General features: G+C 42.0%; 1 protein-coding gene across 4 annotated transcripts; it reads right to left on the bottom strand.

The window, feature by feature from the left end:
- Positions 1-608: 608 nt before the first annotated feature.
- Positions 609-23,310, bottom strand: git1 (G protein-coupled receptor kinase interacting ArfGAP 1). 4 transcript variants are annotated; one of them, XM_056374233.1, is made up of 22 exons: positions 23,288-23,310; positions 22,920-23,200; positions 17,656-17,789; positions 17,113-17,225; positions 15,839-15,944; positions 15,354-15,440; positions 15,109-15,239; positions 14,858-14,952; positions 14,733-14,775; positions 13,943-13,969; positions 13,216-13,264; positions 12,657-12,729; positions 11,880-11,977; positions 10,798-10,909; positions 10,135-10,259; positions 8,910-9,062; positions 7,465-7,815; positions 6,124-6,204; positions 5,617-5,693; positions 5,330-5,506; positions 4,882-4,945; positions 609-4,745 (listed from the first exon to the last, which is right to left on the bottom strand). In XM_056374233.1, exons 2-22 carry the CDS (start codon positions 22,969-22,971, stop codon positions 4,530-4,532), a joined length of 2,364 nt encoding a protein of 787 aa, XP_056230208.1. In that variant the 5' UTR covers positions 22,972-23,200; positions 23,288-23,310; the 3' UTR covers positions 609-4,529. The 4 variants fall into 4 exon arrangements, with proteins under 4 accessions (XP_056230208.1, XP_056230207.1, XP_056230209.1 ...); XM_056374232.1 differs by lacking the exon at positions 23,288-23,310 and having other exon boundaries at positions 22,920-23,281; XM_056374234.1 differs by lacking the exons at positions 13,943-13,969; positions 23,288-23,310 and having other exon boundaries at positions 22,920-23,281.
- Between the last annotated feature and the right edge of the window lie 379 nt (positions 23,311-23,689).

Here is a 23,689-nt window from a genome sequence, read left to right on the forward strand (position 1 = left end):
CAGCGTAGACCCAGCTAAACAAAGCAAAATAATTACTTAATTTTGAGGGTATAAAGTAAAAAAATTTCCTACATGGGGCAAGTCAAATATGAAATTAACATAATTTTCATGATATAAATATTATTTCAAGTTACACTTGTACATAAAATCATCAAAAATATGTCTGAAGGGGTTTAATATCAAAATCTTGGGATGAAAAACCTTTTTACGAGATGTTGGGAGGATGAGACATTCTCACAGCAAGAACATTTATAAGAGTTAAGTATTTAAGAATTATCTTCAGATCATATTCAGGCAAACAATGTAGGTAAATGGCTTCAAATAATTAAACCCAGTATCAGTATCAGGACTTGGAAGAATGATGCAATCAGTTTTCAGTGATTAAATTGCCTATATTGAGAATTTTTTAGATGTGATTGAACTGAATGCAGAAAAAAAATACTTCAAGCCGTTATGCCACTTATACCAAGATGTATCAAGGATTTAATTAGTTGTTTTTTGCTAAAAAAAAAAAAGTCTCATGGCGTCAAACTCTTCTGGTGAAGGTTAAAGACACACTTGTCCCTAATCCAGATGGAACTGATGCAGACAGACCCAGGACAATTAACTTGTTTTATTATTTTATTACAAATGTACAGCTTATGAGTTTCCATTACGATTGACCTTTTTAAGTCATTGTTTTCTCTACTTTATACAGTTTTTAACGTCTTCTGTTAAAAGCTAACTCTCCCGTCACCCATCTCCCAAAGTGTAGAGCTGTGAAGAAACACAGGGACAGCAACAGTACAGGCCACGGTGCACTGCCGATGGCTGAGTATCAGAAGTGTGTGTGTATAATTCACTGGCTGCAAATTTAATGTTTGTACTCGTGGAAGGCTTGGTCCAGCTGATAAGTGTTGAGGGTGTGTGTTTGATGTTGAAAAGTATGTGCTGAATTCTGGACATGGTGAGGGTATATTAAGTATGTCGGACATGAACTGACGGAAGCATTTAACATTCACTCTAGAGGCACCCTACGTAGTGTCCACAAACTTAGGGAAGGACTAGTCCATGTGCGTTTTAGACCCTCCTGCTCCCGCCGTTGAGATGACTGTAGTGCTAAGCCAAAGTGCGCTTCAGACCTTTCTAATTGCCCTATCCCACATTGAACCCCTGCATCCTGCACCTTATGTACCTGAACTAAGACCTTTGGAAGAGTGCAGTACATAATTTAGATCCTACTTCATCCAGCTGGTGTTTGAAAATAGTGCAACTAAGACCACACCTGGATCAAACTGTTGTTCTCACTCTTCACTTCCTGTGGATTCTAATAGGATCATTAATATGTACAATATGACTACATAAGGGGTAATACCACAGCATAACCATACTCACAAGACTTAAAACATCTACAAGTACATCAGGTGTCAAGACTTAAGAGGTGAATGAAGATTTGGCCTGAAGCTCACTTGGGCCAACGAATAGACATAAATATCTCGCAAACATAACCCTAACATATAGTTTAATATAAAATATAGCATGAAAATATATGTTCATATATATGGCTCTAGTCTAAAACCTGGGCGATCATGATTGAAGGGACAAGCTTTTCTACTGGCCCCTGTGTGTGTGTGTGTGTGTGTGTGTGTGTGTGTGTGTGTGTGTGTGTGTGTGTGTGTGTGTGTGTGTGTGTGTGTGTGTGTGTGTGTGTGTGTGTGTGTGTGTGTGTGTGTGTGTATTTCTGTTGTTTCAGCAGTCTGTACAACATCACTGTAACTCAGCCAGTCAAACAGAGAGATGATGATGTGCAAAGGCATTCAATATCAAACAATGATACATTTCAAGAGTCTTTTGGACATGATTTGTTTTGACAGGGAACAGAGAAAAACACTCCAACCTCGTCCTACAGAGACATGTGTGCAACTGTATGAGAGACTGAGGAACACTGACAGTCAGACACCCCAAGTGATGATCGGGGGGAAAAGTGAAAAACAAAACATGAATAAAGTGGACAGAGAAGTGCTGAGGAAAAGCATCAATCTCTCAAAGTGTTTGGGGCTAATTAAGGTCTAATTGCTTCTTGCTTAAAGGCAGCAATACAATAAAAGAATTGAGATGTACTGTAACCGCTGTTCGAAAGATGAGGTCATTGTTTCAGGCAAGTAAATTGAATGTGCAGAAGCCTTCTGAGCAATGAGCAGGATTATAGAATAGACCAATGCAAGAACAACCAACTAGTAAAGCCACAGACACTTTGAGAAAAGAGCTGCAGAATCATTAGAGAAAGGTTAGAGGTGAATCTAAACTAGAAGAGGACGGTCCTCCTGGCAGCTAGCAAAGACTTTTTTAGATCCCATCTGAATCTTTAGTTACAGATATGACCATATTTGTACGGCACAGTACGACAAGATTTAAACCTACAGTAGGCTAAGTGCGCTATCTTAAAAAACAAACAAAACAAAAAACAAAACAAACATCTTTGTTCCCAATGCTGTCTCCTATTAGCAGAGTTCAGAGACAATGAGCTAGAAGTGACAACTTCTGTGGCCCGGATCAGCAGGCCGTGACAGAGAATCAATCGGAAAACAGAATGTGGGCTTGATTGTGCTTGCCACACAGTCTGAAAAGTGAAAGTAATACATGGCAAAGTAAATCAAGCACACTTGAGGTGGATGAATCAATTTCAAATGAACAAATTTTCATTTTCAAATGAATGATGCAATGAGTATCTCTCACCATATGTCTGCTCCAGGTTACTAGATCTGGTGCTTTCCACAGGTCTACTTAAAGCTTAAATGCAACATACCAGTATGTCGTGTCAACTTAATTTGACTCAAAGTTTTTTTGTTTTTTTTAACATGCATGTAAATAATGGATGCTGTGTAATACAAGCACCCAGGAGCACACCAGCCATGTCAATAACATACCGTTTTAAAGCAAGACCGGGGGGTGGGGGGTTAATCCTCATACACAAGCTGGACCAAGTGGTGCGCTTGATTTTATTATCCTGCTTGGCACAGCAAAAATGAATATGGGATTGATTCGATGAGATGAATCCACTGGTGCAATTAAATGAGGCAAACTGTAAGATAAATCAAGCGCAAAAAGACAGCTGAGGATACGTGGAAAGAGCATTTTGATCCAGGTCCTGTCATAATGCACCAAGGGGCTTTCGGTCTGACAGAAAATCTTCCCAAACACCCACTCCCCTTTGGCAACTGTTCAACCCCTTGGCCACAGGACATCTTACAACATGAAACAACTGTCACCTAGAAACGGAGCACTTGAGATATGTTGAGGACCATTTCACAGGTTTTTTTCTTTTTTATGTGTATGCGTGTGTGCATGTTTACCTCAGTAAGGGGTTGAGCACATACTCCCACCTTTCCCCCTATTCCACTAAATGAGAATCATATTTGAGACAATGAAATAAACATACATAAACAGTTAAATCAAGATGACAGTCAGTAAAAATATCAATACAAAAAAACAATAGGCATGATAAACAATAACAATAAATCACAATTATTCCAGTGTAAGTGTTTTGTTTTTGTAGGTCAGTATTTTTTGTCCTCAGAGGTGCAGACCAAACCAATCTGCATATTCAAAAGAAAAAAAACAAAGAAAAAGAAGAGAGAGGAAAGAAATTAAAACATGCCAGATCATGCTGTGTACCACCAACAGGGGGGATGACAGGTCGGAGAAAAGCTGGAGCCCCCTGCAAAAGCTAACCCAGGAGGAAGCATCTGAGATCCTGGGTGGGGTGTGGAGAGGGGATGGCGTTAGATGGATCCCAGGGGGTCCTTCGCTGCAGCGGGAGCTCATCCTGTACGGGACGATAGAAGCTAGAGGGGCCTTGTGTCTGGTTGGAGAGAAAGAGGGGCAAAGGAGCAGACCAAAGAGGAAAGAAGAGGAGGAACGTCCTTACTCCTCACAGGATGGAGGGACGGAGATGGTGTGGAGTATGTCATAGTTGGTCTACCTACTTCCCTCTCTCGCAGAATACACTTCCTCCCTCCCCGAATAGAGTAAACAGGGAGAGGGAGGGATGACGAGTGACAGGTGAGAATAAATAAAGCGGTAACATCTCAGGTTCCAGTTCACTGTACATCACCACCATTGTATTTCACATATGCTTATCACAGTTTGACGGTTTATTATACACATCTGATTCCAACTGTTTATTTCGGTTGCTCCAGGCTGTAGTTCCCATGTTGGATCCTCACTCGTCTTACCCTACTTTCACTTCCACACTTGTGGAATTCCTCCTTTTTCAGTCCTCTGTAGTGTTTTAATTCAACAATCAGTGCTTTCATCTGATTCCTTTCCATGCATGTTCCAAACTTCTCTCTACTTTTTTTTCTTCATAGTGCCCATCATTCTCTCGGTCACTCCCCCTCCCTAGTCCTCCCATCTTTAGTTTGATCATATTATCCTTCTTTCTTCCTCTCCTAGAAGCCCCTCACATCCCTCTTAGCCCACCCATGCATTGATCTGTTCTCTCTCCCTCTTCCCTCTCCATCCAACCATCCATCCATGCATTTGTTGGGTCACTGTTTCTTCTCACGAGTGGTGATGGTGACCAGTTGCTTGGCAGCCTTGGCGATGTCGTAGGCGCACTGGATGACCTGCTGAGTGAGGAGTTGGTAGTCCACTGCAGGGGCCCCAGGCTCCGAGGGCGCGGCCTTACGGCACTCCACCTGCAACCTCGAGGCACTGGAAGCCAACAGGCGGAGGGAGCAGTGGACTGCATCTAATGCTGGGCGCTACAGAGAAATGAGGGGAATTAAAACCCACCTCACATGGATGTGCAGAAAGTAAACAGACGGAGGAAAATAAAGAGAGCAACACCCAGACAAACACGGAAAAGAGACACACACAAAAGGGAGAAATGAAACTTACTTTAGGGAAGAGTGAGGCCATCTCAGTCACCGCAGAGTGGATCTTCTCAGAACAAGGGACAAAGCTATGGAAGAGGGAACTGAATTATTTAACTTGGTAGCCAACACATAGATTGCGACAAAAAGGTTGTTCTTGGTGCTTTCACACCTACACACGTCTAGTTTAGTTAAAACAAACTGGTTAACCTGTTGATTGAACTTGATCGATTTGATCAATGCAGGCATTTTCCTTAAGCAATCAGACATTTAATAATTTCTCCTATAGAATTTCTGATTAAAAAAAAAAGATGTTCTGGTGCTAGATGTTACTGTAATTCGATGTGTTATTCAGTAAGAAGGATCAGATTGCACTTGCCAGCAAGGATATAATGAGTAGTATTTATTCCCCAGATGACAAAATGTTTTCCATGTCTCTCTTTTAATCTCTCTCTTGTGTGTGTATCACCCACCTGTCGTGTTTGAACTCCTGAGCAGCCCTCAGCAGCTCCTGGATGTTCTTGGTCACTTGCTCAGTCTTCAGTATGACATCCTCTGTGCAGGGCAAGGTGGGGTCCGGCTCCCCCGCCTCCCCGCCCCCTCCCTCCTCAGACTCCCCGCGACCTTCCTCCTCACTGCTGCGGCCCATACTGAAAAGAACAAAATACACTTTTACTAATTACCACCTTGGACAAAGCAAAGAGCTGACGGTGAAAAAATTGTCATCTTTGTGTGTACAGTGACTTGCTGCGAATCTGACCTTAGTGAGAGATCGTACGATTGTGTGTTGTCATAGTCACTGTCTGTGCCACTGCCATGTTTCTCTGGTTTAGAGACCTGGGGAGGGAAACACAGCAACATGCTGGATCATTACAGTTATCACACACTTCACCAAACCTCCTTTGCTGTTCACTCCTGCAGAGCTACAAGTTCAAGCATTTGTTCTCTGAAAAAGTCGTTTTAAAAACAACAAATCTGATTTATTGTGGTTGTTTTTCTAAACAATATAAATTATCTGGAGGTGTTTAAATTTGCAGTCAAATTTGAGTAAAGGGAACACTTTCCATCTTTGGTTGTTGAACATCTGTAGTCTGGACTTTTCTCAGAGAACATGAGAGACGTTAGAGTCCATAGTCCAAGGCCCTGCAGTATTTGCATTTGCCGAAAAACAATGTAAGCCTATATTCTCAACTTCCTGAATGGACTGAGTGCAGGATCATCAGAGTAGGAAAATCCATCGAAGAAACTGTAAACTTTAAGAACTCACCATGTATCTGCCCATCTCTGTAGATCCAGACAGATGCTGGCCTCCATACGGTGTTGGACCCCCTGTGCTACCCTTCCTTACCTGTGAAGAGACGGGTAGACAAGATTGGACAAAGAAGGCAGAGATGGAGGGATAGAGATGAGATGAGAAAGAAATTGCAAAGAACAGGAACGATTTGCAGAAATAAATAAACAATGAAATGGGGAGGGAAAAAAAGAGAGTGGGGACAGAGAGAAGAGATGTTTTTATTAACAGTAGAAACATAAAATGAAGGAGCCAGTGAGAGCAGTGCCAGATCAACTCAGCAACTCACCCATCATCCTATCAAGACTAAAAGCCTCTATAGTTATCTAGGACTAAGTTCAAAAAGCACGCTAAACTAACCAGTGATGAACAGCTACACATCACACAGCGCATCTAAGATTGACTACACATACTATAAACTAATGTTGATCTCCAGTACTAGGATGCATAATAAGCAGAAGTGGTGCACAGTGCGAGAATCCTACATTTGAAGACGAAATGACAAACAATGCAATGACAGACAGAATGCTTACATCCAGAGGATGCACGGCTGCACTGCAGTGAGCAAGAGACAGACAGGTGAGGAGACAGACAGAAAGAAAACAGACAAACTGGTAAATCTTTGTGTAACGAGATGATGAATTGGATACTAACTTATCATCCATGGAGGTTTTCTGTAGTGATGAGTGATTGTGTGTTTGCATACTGTAGCTTCATAGATGTTGCTGTAGGTTAAATGCTACTAAATGCATTTAATCTGTCTGTCACATTAAACATTTTAACTATGATATAAACCTTTGTTCGGAGATACTTTTCCATTTATGTCCTCTTCTCTCTCTGTCTGTGTGTGTGTGTGTGTGTGTGTGTGTGTGTGTGTGTATCACTCCCTTGCAGCTTCAGGTTAAGCAGCAGGAGCTAACTGTGAGGTCAAAAATGGTTGAAAATGTAAAGGTCAAAGGGTGCAGAGCAGGCTAGAGAGCAGAGCATCAGAGACGTTGCCAGGCAACCAAACAGACAAGACAATCCCTTTTTCTTCCATCTTTCTCCTTCAGGTCACAGTTGTGCACTTCCCCTTTTATGGTGCTGAAAAGCATACTTTGAGGTCTGATTGTCCTTAGACATTTAAATGGGGATTATGCACAACTGGACCTTTCAAAGAGAAGGACTGGGAACTGAGATGCAGGGAGAGACAAAGTTGAAGGGAAAATAGAGTGATCAGAATTGGACTGTCACCCATCAGTCAGGCCAAAGAGAGCCAATCAGGGCCACCAAAAGGAGGGTGGTAGGTAGAGTGGGCCAGGGGGAGTTCTAACTTACGCTGGGTGTGTTGAGGGGCTGCAGGCGGGCTGCCAGGGAGTCCAGGGCTGGGGGACCATGGGCCGTGGGGCCGGGGGCCGCCCCTGGCTCGTACATTGAGAAGGCCTGGCGGTCTCTCCGGTGGGGATGGGAGTGGGGGGCGACTGAGGAGGGCACCGAGAGCCCCGGGGGGTCCGCTCCTTGCCCAAACCCACCCAGACCTCCTCCGCCTATTCCTCCTCGCATCACACCCCCTTGCCAGTGGCCTCCTCCCCCTCCTCCTCCACCAGGGCCCCCTACCCCATGGCCGGCTGCCCCCCCAGCCTGCTGGCCCCCCCGCAGGGCACTGTTCTCTGTCTGCATCCGTGTGATCTACAGGAGAGGAGGAAGGGAGCAGGAAGGGATGAGAGGATGGAGGGAGGGATGAAGGGAGGGACATGGGGAGGTTGAAGGGAAGGGAGGGGGTTGTCAACTGAATCGTCAAAAACAAGCATCCACAATCGCATGTACATTAAAAGGCTCAGACAGGGCTTCATGTATTAATTGACATCAGTACTGGGGAGGGAGGGAATGTGTGTTAAAGACACTTCAGTAAGGTAGATGTCAAAGAAGGGATTAGGTCTTAGGGAAGGGGTGGAGAGAAAGCTAAACACCTGGATATACACAGTTTGGTTTAGTGGGGTGAGTGAGGGGTAATGTGGGTTCACCTGCACTGGTGTAGCATTGACTACCAACTAATTTGACACAATTGTTTGTTATTTGCAGTGTGTGCTTAAGTATTTGCTTGTACACATGCACGTTTGCCTCAACTCTTCACTAAATCTAAAGGGACTACGAGAAGACATGAATGAATCATGGATCATGGGTCACATAAGCTGACACTGGCAGACACTAATGAATACATTAAGCTAATGATAATGAATCACAAAAATCCAAATGAAGCAACAATTAACAATAGATGAGCATTATTAAAACTAAACTAAAAATGACAGCTAAAATGAGAATGGGTATTTGTAGCACCTTCGATCCACATGAGGATGACAGCTACTTTAGTTTTTAGATAACACCGAAAAGCTGTCACCAAATTCATCTTCCAGAGACAACAGTGTAGTAAATTGATGCCCTGTCAGGAAAAATACATCAGCTTGCAAAGATATTAAAATACTGACTTGTCTCTCCATCATCCTGCCCTCGTTCTGTCTGAATCACTTGTTCTCGCGTCACCAACCTATCTTCGTCACTTTGTCTTGTTTGTCTTCAGCACACCCCCATCATCTCTTATCTGATTTTATATTCCAATCTTTCAAAGAAAGACTTTATGGCAACCTTTTTTGCATCATCCCATCTCTCTTCCTAGTTCCCTGTTGCTCTCAACAATTTTTAAATAAGATTTAAAATTCTGCATATTTTAACCCCATGACCTTTTTTGCCTGATTTATCCCTGCCCATCCCCTCTTAACCCCTACCTCCTTCTGAAGCCGCCGGAGTTCCTCGCTGAGGTTGTTGTTAACCTTCATGAGTTGCTGCACCTTGGCTTCTGATGAGGCCAGGGCCTTCTTCACCTCCAGATACTCCTGCAGGGTGATGGGACCATCTGACAAGTCTGATGAGTCCATACTCTTGATTGATGGGACACACAGACAGAGGGGCAAAAAAAGACAGACGGAAACATAGACGGGTGGAAAGTGAGATACAGAAGTGAGGAAACTGACATCATGAGATTCATGAAGCTATTGTAGGGTCAAAATCCAATTTCTTCCACATTAATTTCACTCATACTGTATCTAAGACTGCAGTTTTTATACCGAGGTAAAATGGGGATATACAGTATGAATCGGTGCCCTTTTAGCTGGGTAAAAACAGAGCTTACTGTCTGAGAGGAAGAGGGCTGGCCTGCAGTGCTACAGCTGATCACGCATATAAAGACAGTAGAGTCTTAGTTCTACTCTCAATACACTAACCGCCCCCACTTCCTGTGACCGTGGAGCGTGTTCAAACTCAGTCCTATACCACTCCCTATAACTCAACCATTATAAACATCTTTCATACACTATTCTTCAAAGCTCTTTGTTTTTAGTTTATCCATCTCCTACCCAAACCATGTCTATTTAACTTATATGTCACCACTTAATGCATATATGCGCTGACATTTGATACTATGCTATTCTTCAATCTTAACAAACACAACAAAATAATGAATGCACATATTTCAAGTATAGAGATGGGAGCCTTGGGCTTGTAGTTTGTCAGTATTTTGTCCACTGAGCAAAATAAGTGCACAGGAAAAGGAGAGTTACTGGTTTAGCTGTTGTTTACTTTGTCTTTTCTACCACTCCCACTGCTGCACCATTTCTCCTCTGTCTCTTCTTCCCTCCCTCTACACACAGTCTCTCTCTATGAACAATGCCCCTCTGACAGGGACCCAGAATAGCTGATGATGTCACTCAAGAGCTATGTGGCAGCTCTGACTGTGGCCACTCCCCGCAAAGCATGCTGGGACAAGCAGTCTTAAAGAGGAAAGCTAATAGCTAATATTTACAGACACTAAGTGAGAGGAATAGGACTGACTTGTTGATTAAAACTGCTAGTGAGACAGCATGTGCAGATTTGTGTATTAGTAGGTTTTACCCTGAAAAGGCTGTCGCATATTATCAAAGCTACAGAAGTAATAGTAGTAGTCAAGTACTATACCTTTGCACGGTTGCTACGTTGTGTGTTGTTGTTGTTCTGGGTGGTGAGCTCGCTGTCGGTGTCTTCATCAGATGCTACACTGTCGTAGTCATGCTGGTCATCGTCGATGCCCAGGTCCAGTGGGTCTGGCAAAAGGAAGAATATGCTCCTTTATTATAGTTCTCTCAGTGCAGAGTATATCAGCCCTTCTCTTTCCTTTCATCTCCCTCTGTGGACTGCTCAAACTGATAAGACTGCTGACTGATTTTGGACAGCTTTCACCCCTTCTTATTTCAGTGGGGGTCTCTATGTTGGTTTCAAATAAGAACTAGTTGTTGATGCAGAGGATGTAAGTCAAATGGCTGTACAGATAAAAATGTGCCACCTTGTCTGGCACAAATGTAAGTCTCTAACAATAAATCCTAAAAATCTCTTTGTCTTTTTCACTTTTTTTCACTAAATTGCTGGACCTGGCCTGTTCATCGTGTTGCTGTTCTAAAATGTTTTTAACTACACTGTTGTACTGAAAGGTACCAGAAAAAGTCAAACTGACCTGTATCTACCCATATAAGTGACTAGAATAAGTGTCCTTGTTTTTTTTTTTTTAGATATTCTTGAAAAGGCTGTATAATCCCCTTCAGCCTTCAGTCCTAATCTCTCTGTCCTTTCATCCCGGTGTCTCACCAGTAGGGCTGCTGAGACCTTTTCCCTGCTGTCTCCTTTTGGCGTCACTCAGGATGTCGATGATGAGCGTAGCAAACTCTCGAGCGTTGAAACGGGCCAGCTTCTGACGGCCCTGAGAGAAGAATGAGTCAAAACACAGGACTTGGATTATTATCTAAACACATGCACACACTGACATGACCGTCTGAAAAATTCTATCTAGAGTTGCGCAGTATGCAAAAAAAAAAAATCCAGCCCACAGTCAGTGCTTCAATGCCTCTGTGACGACTGTGGTCAACTACCATGTGCTGTGGAAAAACACAGTCATACTGAGCACTCACAACACACACAAATACACACCATCACAACTGTGCTCATACATTCACAAACATTAGCAATGAAACATAAACCGTGCAATTACACAAGCATGCTGGCATCCATGTATGAGAATAAAAAGGTCAGTTTCCACTGAAGTGCTAGACTGGAATTATTACACACAGTGATGTGCTATTCATAACACACCACTTTAGAAGACAAAAGAAGGTAAAAGGTTCAACTCCAAATGTGTTTTGCCACCATAAATAGACAGTAGTTCCTAACCACAGTGAACTGCCCAATCAGAGCAGAGCAAACGTGGCAATGTGGGTGTTTTTTATGTGTGTGTATGCTTGTGTTAAAAGTCAATGTTTACACTAATGAGCCATGAGGAGAAACTATGTGAGAGGACATATGGGAATTCTCTCTCTCACACGGACAGTGAGGGAAAGAGGGAGGAGAGGAGAGAGGGTGAAACACAGATGGATTACATCTCTCCTCCTTTCTCACAGCTGAAGTACATCCCTTGTCAATTTCACACTCATTCTCAACTTTCCCCCAAAAACAAACACACTGTCTCAGATCACAAGGCTCTATTTGTTTTTTTACTTTGTGTTTGCAAGTTCTTTCACCTTTGTCTCTTCTTTTAGTTTTGTTATCATCTTCAGGTTACCAATGTTTTTAATTTCCTAAGCATGCGTGTGTTTATTTGCATCAGCCAAATGCAAATGTGTATGTGTATGCCACCTGTCATTATTTGCATTGTATGCATGTGTGTGTATGTTTACCTGGTTGCGTGTGGCAGAGTATTCAGGATTGACTGGTAGGAAGGGCACTGCACTGCGTTCTGTTACCAGAGTGCTGTGGTTCTGGGTCGTAAGCCATACTGGAGACAAAAACATGAAGCAAAAAATAAGCCTGTGAGTGTGTGTAAGTGTCTTTATGCCACAAGGCCATATTGGCTGGAACATGTGCACCCAAACAGTCCATCCGCCCCCACATGCATTGAGACATAAACAAAGTACAGTATAAAAAAAAAAAAAAGGAGTCTTAAAACTGGACTCCAGCCTGTATAACGCGTTGTGCTCTGAGCCCTCCCACTGTGTGCAGCTGAATGTGTGTATCCTTGCCACTTACCTGCGGTGCTTCTGTTAGAAAGCACAATTTGACTGCTACTGCTACTGAAGAAACAGGAAAGATGAAAAGGAAAAAAGAGAAAAAGAGAGCAAGAACGAGCAGAGGAGGAGGAGGAGGAGCAGGAGAGAGACTCAAGAATTTCTGAGGCACTTCCTCACTCCGACTTTCCTCCTCCCTCCCTTACTCACTTACTCTCTCCATTTGGCCTTCCTCTTCAATAGTCACTTTCCTTTTCTCCTCAATGTCTCCTTCAAATTCACTATCCTCTCAATAACTATTTTCTCTGTGAATTTTTTTCTCTTGCCCCTTTTCCTCTCAAAGTTCATGTCAACAATGTCATGTGAAGGTGTTTTATATTTTTTCCAACAGATTTTTCTACCTTATAGAGTTCAAAACAGGAGAGTGAGCAGGGAGGAGATGAGGCTTACCTGCATCATTTTCTCTACGATCCACCTCGTCATAGACATCCATCGCTAGCTCCTCAAACAACCGATTATTGAGCTGTCACACACACACACAAGCAATTGACCCTAGATATATCAATGTGTATTTGTGCATACCAAGTACAAAAAGCAGCAGTGTGAAAAACAAGAGAGAGCAGAAGGAAACAGGCATGATGACAGACATCTGGCCTACAATTTTTAAGATTTTACTTGGCATGTCTCATTTTCAGTAAACCATCTTTTTCCAATTTTTCCAATAACTTTTGTGTCATGGTTTGTGACTCAAGTCCTTCATATGTTGATAACTGACCATAAGGTCTCAGTTTCTGGATTAATAGCATTCTGTGGGCCTAAACAGATGGCTCTGGAGCAGACAAACATATATTGGCATGGAACAAAAAAATCGGGCCGTTACACCAACTGTTTTGCACTTTGCACATAACATTCAAGTACACAAGAAAACTAGCTCAATTTTTGTCTAAAAACTGTCAGTAAAATTGTAATGTAAGCCATGATTTTAATCTCACACTTCAACCCAACTCACCGCTTGGAGCTTCTTCTTGGCGGCCTTGGCCAATTCTGAGAGGTCCAGGCTAAAAAACACAGATGATGACAGTCAGACAGGCATCAGAGAGATACAGGGGAATAAAGAGACGGAGGAGGAGGCAGAAAGGAAGATGGAAAGATGGAAAGAGGAGTGAGAGGTGAGGACTGGAAAGGGTGTTTCACTAGATAGAGGGGGGGGGGCATTTGGGGTGGGATGTGTTGGGTATCAGACAACTAAAAACTTACTAAACGCTGCTATAGACTATGTGAGTTAATGAAGTTTTATTACACAGATAATAAAAGGAGTTACACGTCAAAAGTTTTACTGTATTATCTGAAATTTTATTTTAGGTAGACTGAACTTATTTCAGGACAAACCCTTGTTTTTGTGGCCAGAAATGTTCACTAAGGATATATGCTAATGTACAATTTAAATATATGGAAATGTCTGGTGTGATTCTCCTGAGCACAGCAAGACTTTGCTTCATACTGAGGCCCTCTGAACCTCTATTCCCTAAAAGCCTCTAGTCATCTAGACTTCTTCTCTCAGAACTAACTGTACACTAACTGTTTTCTTGTGATAACACTTCAAGAAAACGCAGAACAAGAAGTTGGCTTGCTCTAGTAAACAACAGGGAAATTTAAGATGGGGTGGCAGAGACAGAGGGGATTGAAATGAAGGTAGAAATTCTGGGAAACAAAAGGAACAAGGAAAGTAAAGATACCTCTGTGTCGGGCACTTAGGACGAGCTCTGGCTCCACCAAGCGCAGCGAAATGGAGAGAACAGAAAACGAGTGAGAAAAAGGAAGAAACAGACAGAAAGAGGGGTAGAGAAGCCACATCAAAACAGCTTTAGTTGTTGTTATCAAAAGGAACCATTCACCAGAACAGATGCAAGTGGAGTTAGACGGCAGCTCAGGAGCAAGACCCACTTAAGTAACAAATACATGATGAGGTGTGTCCGGTTTAGCTGCCTTACATGTACATTTATTTAGTAGTACATATTTTTCAAAGTTCTTCTTTGCCCCAGCTGAGAAAACACAGCACCAATCAAATATTTGAAAGAAGCTGAGCCAAGTAATACTAAACTTGATTTATGATGGCCTGACTGGGCACTTCTGCAGCTCCCAAATCAAACCTGCAGTTTAGGATTCATAAACCAAGCACACCTCAAGTATCTAAATCATCAGATTTACCTGGAATAGCTTAGATCGGCATTTACAATAAATGGCCAGTGTTGATGGAGATGCCAAAGTCCTCCTTTATCCAACTCTTTTTTTTGGGTGGAGTAATACATACTATTGTGCCACCCTCTGGTCAGAACACTGAACTGCATCAGTATCAATTAATCAATGTGAGGGAGATGCAGTGAAAAGAAGCAGTCATAGAAGTAAAACAAGTCAGGTAACCGTAAAATTCAAGGATAACAAAGAGGCTTCATGCAATCAAACCACACCATGCAACAGGGTGTTCATAATCATTTTGACACAAAACAATAATGTCATGGTCCATACCTGTCTGCCATTTGAGGAATGATATAATGGCCATTCTTGTGATCTATGGAGAGGAGAGGAGAGGAGATATTCATTGTTATGCTTAGGGACATGTAAGCTGCATATGAACTGGTAGAGTGAGTTACCTGGACGCCGTCCACAGAGGTAGAAGGCTAGCCTGTCCGTCAGCTCATACTGACACTCCACAAGCCGCTCTGCTAACTCTATATGGCCCGCCTGCCTGGAGCACACAAACACAGATTGTTCTATTTTCTTACTGTTTTTACCTAATTGAACTCGCTTGATCCCACATCATTCTCACAACGTAGATGTGATGTGAGATTCCAATTAAATGCTAATTGTGTTATCAATAAAGTGCGTTTCCACTGTCTTGTACCTTGCGTAGTCCATAGGCGTACGTCCATTAATGTCAGGTGCTCCAGGGTCTGCACCGTACACCACTAACAGCTCAGCTTGCAAGATCTGACCTGCCTTGGCTGCCACATGGAGCGGGGTAGTGCCTTTTTCCTGGAGGGTCACGTATACACACAGTCAGGACAAGAGGCCTGGCATAAAGAGAGTAACTGTACAGCAAGGCTAATTGCAAGATGGAGTGAGTCAGCAAGTAGATTTTTTCCTGACCGGGTGGAAGAAGTTGGCCTGAGCGCCCAGGGACAAGAGCCGAAGACACGTCTCTAAACTCCCCGTCCGCACACTGGAGTGAAGTTGCTAATAGAAAAAGAAAGGAGAGGGATAGAGGAGAGAGAGAAATAGAGAGATGGGGGTGGAAAGATTAAACATCATGGAGAGACAGAAACAGGCAGAATCCCCTTATTAGCCCAGTGGAGCTCCAAAGCATTAGAGATCATTATTACATCCTGCTGTGTCATTCAGATCACTTCCTGCCAGGGGGTGTTATCAGTGAGTGTGCATGTGTGTGTGAGTAAGTGCGTGAGTACACACACATACACAAGCTTGTTTATGTATAAGGTATCCCACTGACATCTATAAAAGAAACATCCTTTGTGCTTACACATGCTGTTGTACTGTATGGTGATGACTGCATAAGCTAATTAACCTGAACTCATTAAGTCTTGGCCTTCAGCTGTGAAATACTGAGCCCTCACCTTACTGAGGTCCTTGGTAGTGACGCCATCATCATCACGGCAGGGCAGCTTGTGCACAAAGGCCAGCATCTGGTATTTGGCTCTAATGAACTCTGACTTAGTGGGACTGCACAGGAGGAGAAGTTAAGGTGGTTAGCACAAACCCAGAGCTCAAAGGAAAACAGGTTAATCTAAGGATAAAATATATTACTTCTACTACAATTCCTGTCAAAGTAACAATTTAGTTATGCTATGCATAAGAACGTTTCTTCTGATAGCCGCCCTGGATTCTTCTTTTTGCAAATCACTCTCAACATCATGTGTATAGACATGTACTCTAAATTTTTGTTTGCACAGTTCCCTGTGGGATTTGAAACCTGTCACAAGCTAAGGTTTGCGCTTGTGTTCATCTTTTCAGAAACTAAAGACAATGCCATTCCATTTTTCATTCGATTACACATGCATGAAGACCATCTTCCATCTTCAAGTAAAACATCATGGAAAAAAGGACAGAATGAATTGTGCATAAATTGCAAACAATTTTCAATCAATTGATTTGTATTTTGACTGAAAAGTTATTCATTCTTTGATTTCTATTTTTTTCTCCTTTTGATTCAAGGTGAAAAACAAAAAAAGACCATCCACTCTCTTTACAAATAAATGTCTTAAGTAAAGGACTAGATGCCAGCAAGACTGCTCTTTCTCAGTAAGTCATGAGCGTGGTTTCTTCTAATTTTACTTGATAAGTACAGACATTGCTGAAAAATACAGGAACTCCCTCCTGATGGTGGAGATAATTGATCTCCAGAATGAGCCAGAATTGACAGGTTACTGCTGGATTCCTTCTGGTTTTACAGACATAAACACAGTATATAATACAGTACATATGAAGAGGTTTTGTAGCTTCAGCGAAATGAGCGGATTATTTCCTACAAGTCCAATTCTTGATATCTTGACCCTCCCATAGCCATATTTCAACCAAGGAAGTACTACAACACTACATTAGCAAAACCTATACGGTGTTTAGTTAAATAAGACACCCTCTGAGAGAAGATCAAGATCAATTAGGAAGGTTATCCAAGAGGAAACTGTTTGGAGGTCATTAAGGAAAAACTGGGTGCAATTGATCCTTGCTAGTGAAAACACCAACTATATTCAGAAAGGTTATGTAATATTCCTCTGAGATGATAATTTTGACAGGGCCCCCCCCCTCCCCTGTCACCTTTGCTGGGGAAAATATATATATTGTGATAGTGTTGTTCTGTGAATCTTGAGCCTGCAGGGAGTATACTTACTGGACTTTGTCCTGGGGGTTGGGTTTCCTACGACCGCTCTGCACCTGAGCAGGGTCCAGGAGACTGTGTTCCCATATGGAGTTGGCCCCGTTACTGGCCAAGGTCTGAACCATCTGAAACACACACACACACACACACACACACACACACACACACACACACACACACACACACACACACACACACACACACACACACACACACACACACACACACACACACACACACAGACACACACAGACACACACACACACAGTCGTGACTCAGTGATGGTTAACCAGGTACAAGAAAATTACCACCATCACAAGAATCTTGTTGAGCGGTAGGGTCTGAACTTATTGCTATTAAGATGATCAAAAAGCTTAAAAGAAATATATACAAGAAAGGTTCGGCTCTGAATTTAACATTGATGGAGAAATAGACAAACTTTTGTAGAAAAAATAAACACAGATAGAAAAACTAATGGATTGAAATGGATTAGCATCCAGCCATTCCCTGCTACTGTTTCCTTTTTCCTCACTCTTCATTTCTCTTCAGCCTTACCTGCAGTAATGCGGGAGGCCATCCGCTGTGCCTCAGGTGCTTGACTATGGAGATATGACGCCCTAAACTGCGGTGGACCGAACAGCATTCATCACAGATCAGGACCCCTCGGTTGATACTGGTCCAGCCTGGGTCTGACAAACAAGTGGATGAATTCACATACTTTGTAAACAGGCTGTTTGCGATGGTTAGTATGTTCAGCATTGCAAAGAATCTTAAGTTCTTCACCACAACATTCAGTTTAGTCCAGGCTGCATGAAAATGAAAAACTCCCTCATACAATAAATCCCACAATATCCTAGTAGCACAGGGTCGAAATTACAGTTTACTAAACAAGACTATGGTACCATTTTTCCTAGAAAGACATGTGCTCTATCTACACTTCTATCCTGCCCGGATTTCATTCAGGGTTAGGTCAAATATATGATCCCTGCAGTAAGAAATGTTTGATGAAATAAGTCGATATCTAGGTAGCTACACAAAGTGAGCATAAAGATGAGGAGCAGCATAATGTGCAAAGTACAATGTTCCTCTGTCACCAAGACTCCAATCAGATTTATAAGTATTTTAGAAACCACAAAGGGATGTGGAATCTTACAGTACAATGCATATTGACAGCAAAGTAGGGCTAGATTTTACAGGATATGCATCTTTATAATCAAATCAAATGGTTGTGTTAACACAACAGTTTTGTAATGAATAGAATTTCAGAAAATAAAGAGTTACTGTATTGTACTGTACAATCAGGACAAATTGAATTTTGCAATAATAGTAGTGATTTTTTCTTACAACCATAGACAGTATTTAGACATTAAAATTCTCGAAAGTAATATTTTCAATATGTGTAATTTTTCACTATAAAAATACGAAAAAAAGACTCATGAATAATCAGCCAGCCTTTGGGAATTGTTTTAGCTACAGTTGGAAGATGCAATATACCAAATACCAGGCTGAAGCTGGAGCATACACACACTGTATATCATATATGCTGAGTTGTTCTCTAATTCTCCATAGCTCAGCTCACTCCGTGAGTTGTTACTCCCTAATGAACTAATGCATGCATAGAGCCCAGCTTTGATAAAGTGCCTACCAATGGTGGGCTCGCTTGATACTATAAAGATTTATTCAAACCTAGTCACCTCAGTGTTGTACAAAAATGCAGAAATGATACACAGTAAGCAAGGTTGAAGGTCAGAGTCGAGCCAACACAATTTTTTCACATTTTGTTATGTTGCAGCTTTATGTTAAAATTGTTTAAATTAATTTTTCCCTCATGAATCTACACTCAATACTTCATAATGACAAAGAAACCAGAATTTCATAAATGTTTACAAATGGAGAAAGTATTCAGACCCTTTCCTCAGTACTTAGTTGAAGCACCTTTGGCATCGATAACAGCCTTGAGCCTTCTCAGGAATGACACGACAAGCTTTGCACATCTGGATTTGGGGATTTGGGGATTTGCTGCCGTTCTTCTCTGCAGATCCTCTAAGGCTCTGTCAGGCTGGATGAGGACCGTTGGTGGACAGCCATTTTTTGGTCTCTCCAAAGATGTTCAATTGGGTTCAACTCAGGCCTCTGGCTATGGCACTAAAGGATATTCACAGAGTTTTTCCTAAGCCACCTCTACATTGTCTTGGCTGTGTGCTTAAGGTCATTGTCCAGTTGGAAGGTGAGCTTTCAGTCCTGAGTGCTCTGGATCAGGTCTCCATTCAGCTTTCCTGCAAGCTTGACAAGACTCCCTGTCCCTGCTGCTGAAAAACTGCCACCACCAGGCTTCACCGTTGGGATGATACTGGACAGGTGATGAGCAGGGCCTGGTTTCCTCCAGACTTGATGCTTAGAAGTGAGGCCAAAGAGTTCAATCTTGGTTTCTTCAGACCAGATAATTTTGTTTGCACAGTCTGAGAACTTATATAGACAGGTGTGTGCCTTTCCAAATCATGTCCAGTAAACTGACTCAATTTACCACAAGTGGACTCCAATCAAGTTGTAGAAACATCTCAAAGATGATCAATGGAATTGCAAACTGAATTAAATTTCATGTCATAGCAAATGGTACTAACAATACCAAACGGAAATTACTATAATTCGGTTTTTACATTGTCATCACGGGCTATTGAGTAACTTGATGAGTGAACAAAATTATTTTAAACACTTTTAGCATAAGGCTGGAACATAACATAATGTGAAAAAAGTGAAGGGGTCTGAATACTTTCTAAGTGTACTGTATGCTCTTACCCATTTTGTAAAATAGGATAGGAATTGATGTGTGTGAATGAGATGAGGATGGGAGGGGAAGCAACTAAGGCCAATGTCAGTCTACCAACACTGTCTAGTCACAGAGTCTGGGCCATGTTTATGCCCTCAGGACCCTGATGTGATGAGCAGCTTACAACCAACACAGTCTGCAATATCAAAACAAATACACTTACATGCACTTGATGCATGCACGAATACACACACATCTACTATCTGCATTAGTCACTCTCAGGCCGGGATAAAACTGTCTGGGCTTAGGGTATTAATGGAGCTAAAATTGTCCATCATCAGATGAACTGACATGCTGTAAGTTATTCTGCCTGCAGAAAAAAGTAGCAGCAGATCCAAAATGGTTTTGATTAGAGCTATAGCCTAGTTTAGAACAGTAGCCCGTAGGCTTTAAAGGCCGGACTGCAGCAATTTAATTCCTTAATCTGTGTAATAAATATAAAAACTCCCACAGGCTATGCTATCTGCTTGGCTCACTGGATCAATATGAGGCTACACCATTAAGCTATTAGACCTGGATAGACTATTGGCAGCAGTGTATTGGCCAAATCTGCAGCATGACATAATTTAGCCTAAAGTTGGTCTAATTCGTAAATACAGCATTGACATTTGTTTTTATAACTGTCACTTAAGCCTACATCAAAACATGTATTATAATCACTATTAATGGTGAATGATTGACATTTAAAGTCTGGAAAACTCTTGCTGAAATTAACACTGTAAATGCTGCATGTATTTACATAATTTGACTGTTAACTGGTAAATTTTTAACGGGTCGATTCATGAATAACCATTATAATATCCATGAGCAACATGTAGGTCTAATTGTAGGTCCACGTCACCACAAGGTTGATTTCAATTCACACATTATTCCCTCTAAGGTCTGCTTTATAAACTAAACCAAACACTGGTCACAACATCAACAGCATTGACATCAACATGACACAATATACAGATTTGACACCACTGTCAAACTGCTCTAAATGCTTGCACAAGAGCCTCATTTTCCAATACAATTACATCTGTGTTCAATAAAGAGTTTACCATCATGACAACATGATTCATTGTTGCAATAAATCCTGCAGATTGCCATGGCATGACATTAAACCCTTCTGAGGCTTGGCTAGGACTGGGAGTATCAGTTGTCCTTTGTAGCTATGCCATCAAGTTATCCCCTAGTATGACACAAAGCTGGGTAGTAGGGAGGTGGCCTGTCACCAGTGGCTAGGTCAGCATTTTGCAGAACACACTGCGTGTGTGTGCATGTTGTCGTAAGGAGGGGCTACATGCAGAGAGCTCACGGTAGAAGAAATATACAACCAATTAACAGGTTCATTAACACAAAAAAGATGACCACCCTTATGAAAAATTAAGTCATTCCGTCTTTAAGAAACCCAAGTAAATATTTCCTGATAACAAACATGTATCTTTTCCTTTTCTAAACAGAATTAATTTGTCAGTGACATAACACATTAACCATAGTTTAAGTTGCTTTGGCAATCAAGGAAAGTGGTTCAACTGGGGTTGGTTAGTGATGGTCAGATTAAAAGCAACTGAGAAGGCAGGAAGACAGACAAACAGATGCTGAAAGGAAGGTAGCAGCAGGGATTAGGTTCAGGTTGTAAAATCAGTAGCAAGGTGTAGCCAGGAAGCTCTTGAACACTATTTTTGAACATTAGGGCCCTAAAGCTTATAGGCAGTTTTGCACAACTCTCTCTCTCTCTCACACTCACACACACACACATACACTGCTATCAGGGGGGGCAGCTGTGAAGAGAGCAGCTGTTGTAATGCATGTTCACATGAATGAATGCAAAGACCACACACACACACACACACACACACACACACACACACACACACACACACACACACCAATAAACAAGTGCTTCAAACTAAATATGAGGGCATGTGAGGCTACAAATGCAAGGCAGAGACAAGGGCGGGGGATACCAAGGTTGTTTGAGCAACGAGGTAAATCTAACCTACAAAAATGAGTGTTGATTATAGCGGTCATAGATATGTCATACACAACAGTGTGGGTAACATGCTATGCTTGCATGACAAGTGAACTTTCAATGTTTCTTCTTTACAACTTCACGTTGCATCGGGCTAAATATTCCAGTTTAGGATGGTTTTCAAATAAATTTGCTCATGTAAATTCCCTTAGCGTTAGTGACTATATCATTTGACAAGTGTGGAGGAGAAGTGCGAATATAAAAGCGTGGTAATTATCTATAAACATTCATCCAGTAACTTATTTTTTCAAGTTTTTGATTCATAAATCTACGTGTATTTTTAAAACTAATAGCAGGTACCGTCAAAACGACTGGCTGGTAGCTGACGCGTTAGCTGAATCAGCTTAGCAACAACTTGTCGTTTAGCAAAAGTTAGCTATGCTAGCTAACGTTGTAGCTAAGCTAGCAACGCTAGCCAGCTACACAAACTAAAAACGCCGCAGTCGTGTGCTAACAATGACACAAAAATTGAAATATCACAATGATACTGTATGTTAGTTCATTAAGTGAACGCTGAATGTTTAATAATAGCCAGCCATGAAGTGAGTCAAAATCCCCAGCTCGTTAGCCAGGCTAAGCTAACGTGTTAAGAAGTCTGTCCCGGTCACGAAAATCAAAACAAACGTCTCTCCAAGTGGTGAGGCGACATAAATCTGACACTCACATCTTTCACTGCAGCAAACATACTGTTCGCCCTCACATATGGCCTTGGTCAAATAAATATACATACCCATTAGCTATATTTGGTACATTAACGTTTAGCAGCTATTAGCTAAGGATATTTCCCGTTGTGATAACGCCTATTTTCACTGTTTATTTTGGGCCTAAGCGACGCTTGGAAGCCCTGGCCGTTTTCCTGCTCTGCGGACCCGCTGACAGTGACAGCAGCCTCGGCCCTGTTGTCCCACCATATCGCCCTTTCGACGTATTGTTCCAGTACAGTTGTCTATTTTGATCTATTTCCCTCCTCCCTACCTGGCGCACTGCAGTCGGCGCAGACTTCTGTCCTTTGTAGCTTTCTTGACATCTCGAAAAGTGGCTGAAATCGAGAGGTTGATGTCGGCGATGATGTGGTTGCTCGCCCTTTTCCCCCGAGCTACCGACCGACGTCTGCCGTCAACCGATGCGGCCCCTGAATCCCCGGAAGCCGGGTGGTGTGATCGGCTTTCCCGGCCAGCTGACAGTTGAATTTCCCGTTTGTTCCTGCGGTCTCTTCGCCCACGTTCACTACTGAACTCCAAGTCTAGTGGCAAGTTCTGTGAACATAGTTAATGTGACTGTTTGTATGAACCCTCATATCGGAATATTTACTAAATCTGTTCTCCGCATTGCCTGCAACTCACCGAGGGACGGCAGCTTTCTACCTGTCAGTTTCCGCACACACGCCCAACATCCCTGCAGCCTACCTATAGAGGGGCAGGGAGGGGTGAGGGGGCAAAAAATAATCTTGTCATTCATTGAAAGGTGAGATGAATTTCACAGACACATCAAAACAGAATAGTAAGTACAGAAAGTTAATTCACTAATATGTGTAATATTCACTGACCAAAATGTTGGTAGACATTTCTAAGCATAATTAAGACAACCTATGGACCCATTCCTACACTTATTATCTTGAATCACAATTGTAATTATTTAATGTTAATATTTACTGCAGATATTCTACATCTCTGACATTATGCCTTGTCATTAAACCGGCAAACTAGCCACAGATTAGAGTATCACATGGTCCCTTTTTCCCCTTT

Source organism: Seriola aureovittata, chromosome 4 (assembly GCF_021018895.1).
Source record: "Seriola aureovittata isolate HTS-2021-v1 ecotype China chromosome 4, ASM2101889v1, whole genome shotgun sequence".
NCBI lineage: Eukaryota > Metazoa > Chordata > Actinopteri > Carangiformes > Carangidae > Seriola > Seriola aureovittata.

Excerpts from the sequence above, each read along its gene's own strand:
- git1 (XM_056374233.1), bottom strand. The coding sequence starts at position 22,971 with ATGTCAAGAAAGCTACAAAGGACAGAAGTCTGCGCCGACTGCAGTGCG. Across the intron at positions 9,063-10,134 it reads AACGTAGCAACCGTGCAAAG|AGTATGGACTCATCAGACTT; the intron begins GTATAGTACTTG and ends CCATCAATCAAG. Across the intron at positions 7,816-8,909 it reads TCCGGCGGCTTCAGAAGGAG|ATCACACGGATGCAGACAGA; the intron begins GTAGGGGTTAAG and ends CCTCTCCTGTAG.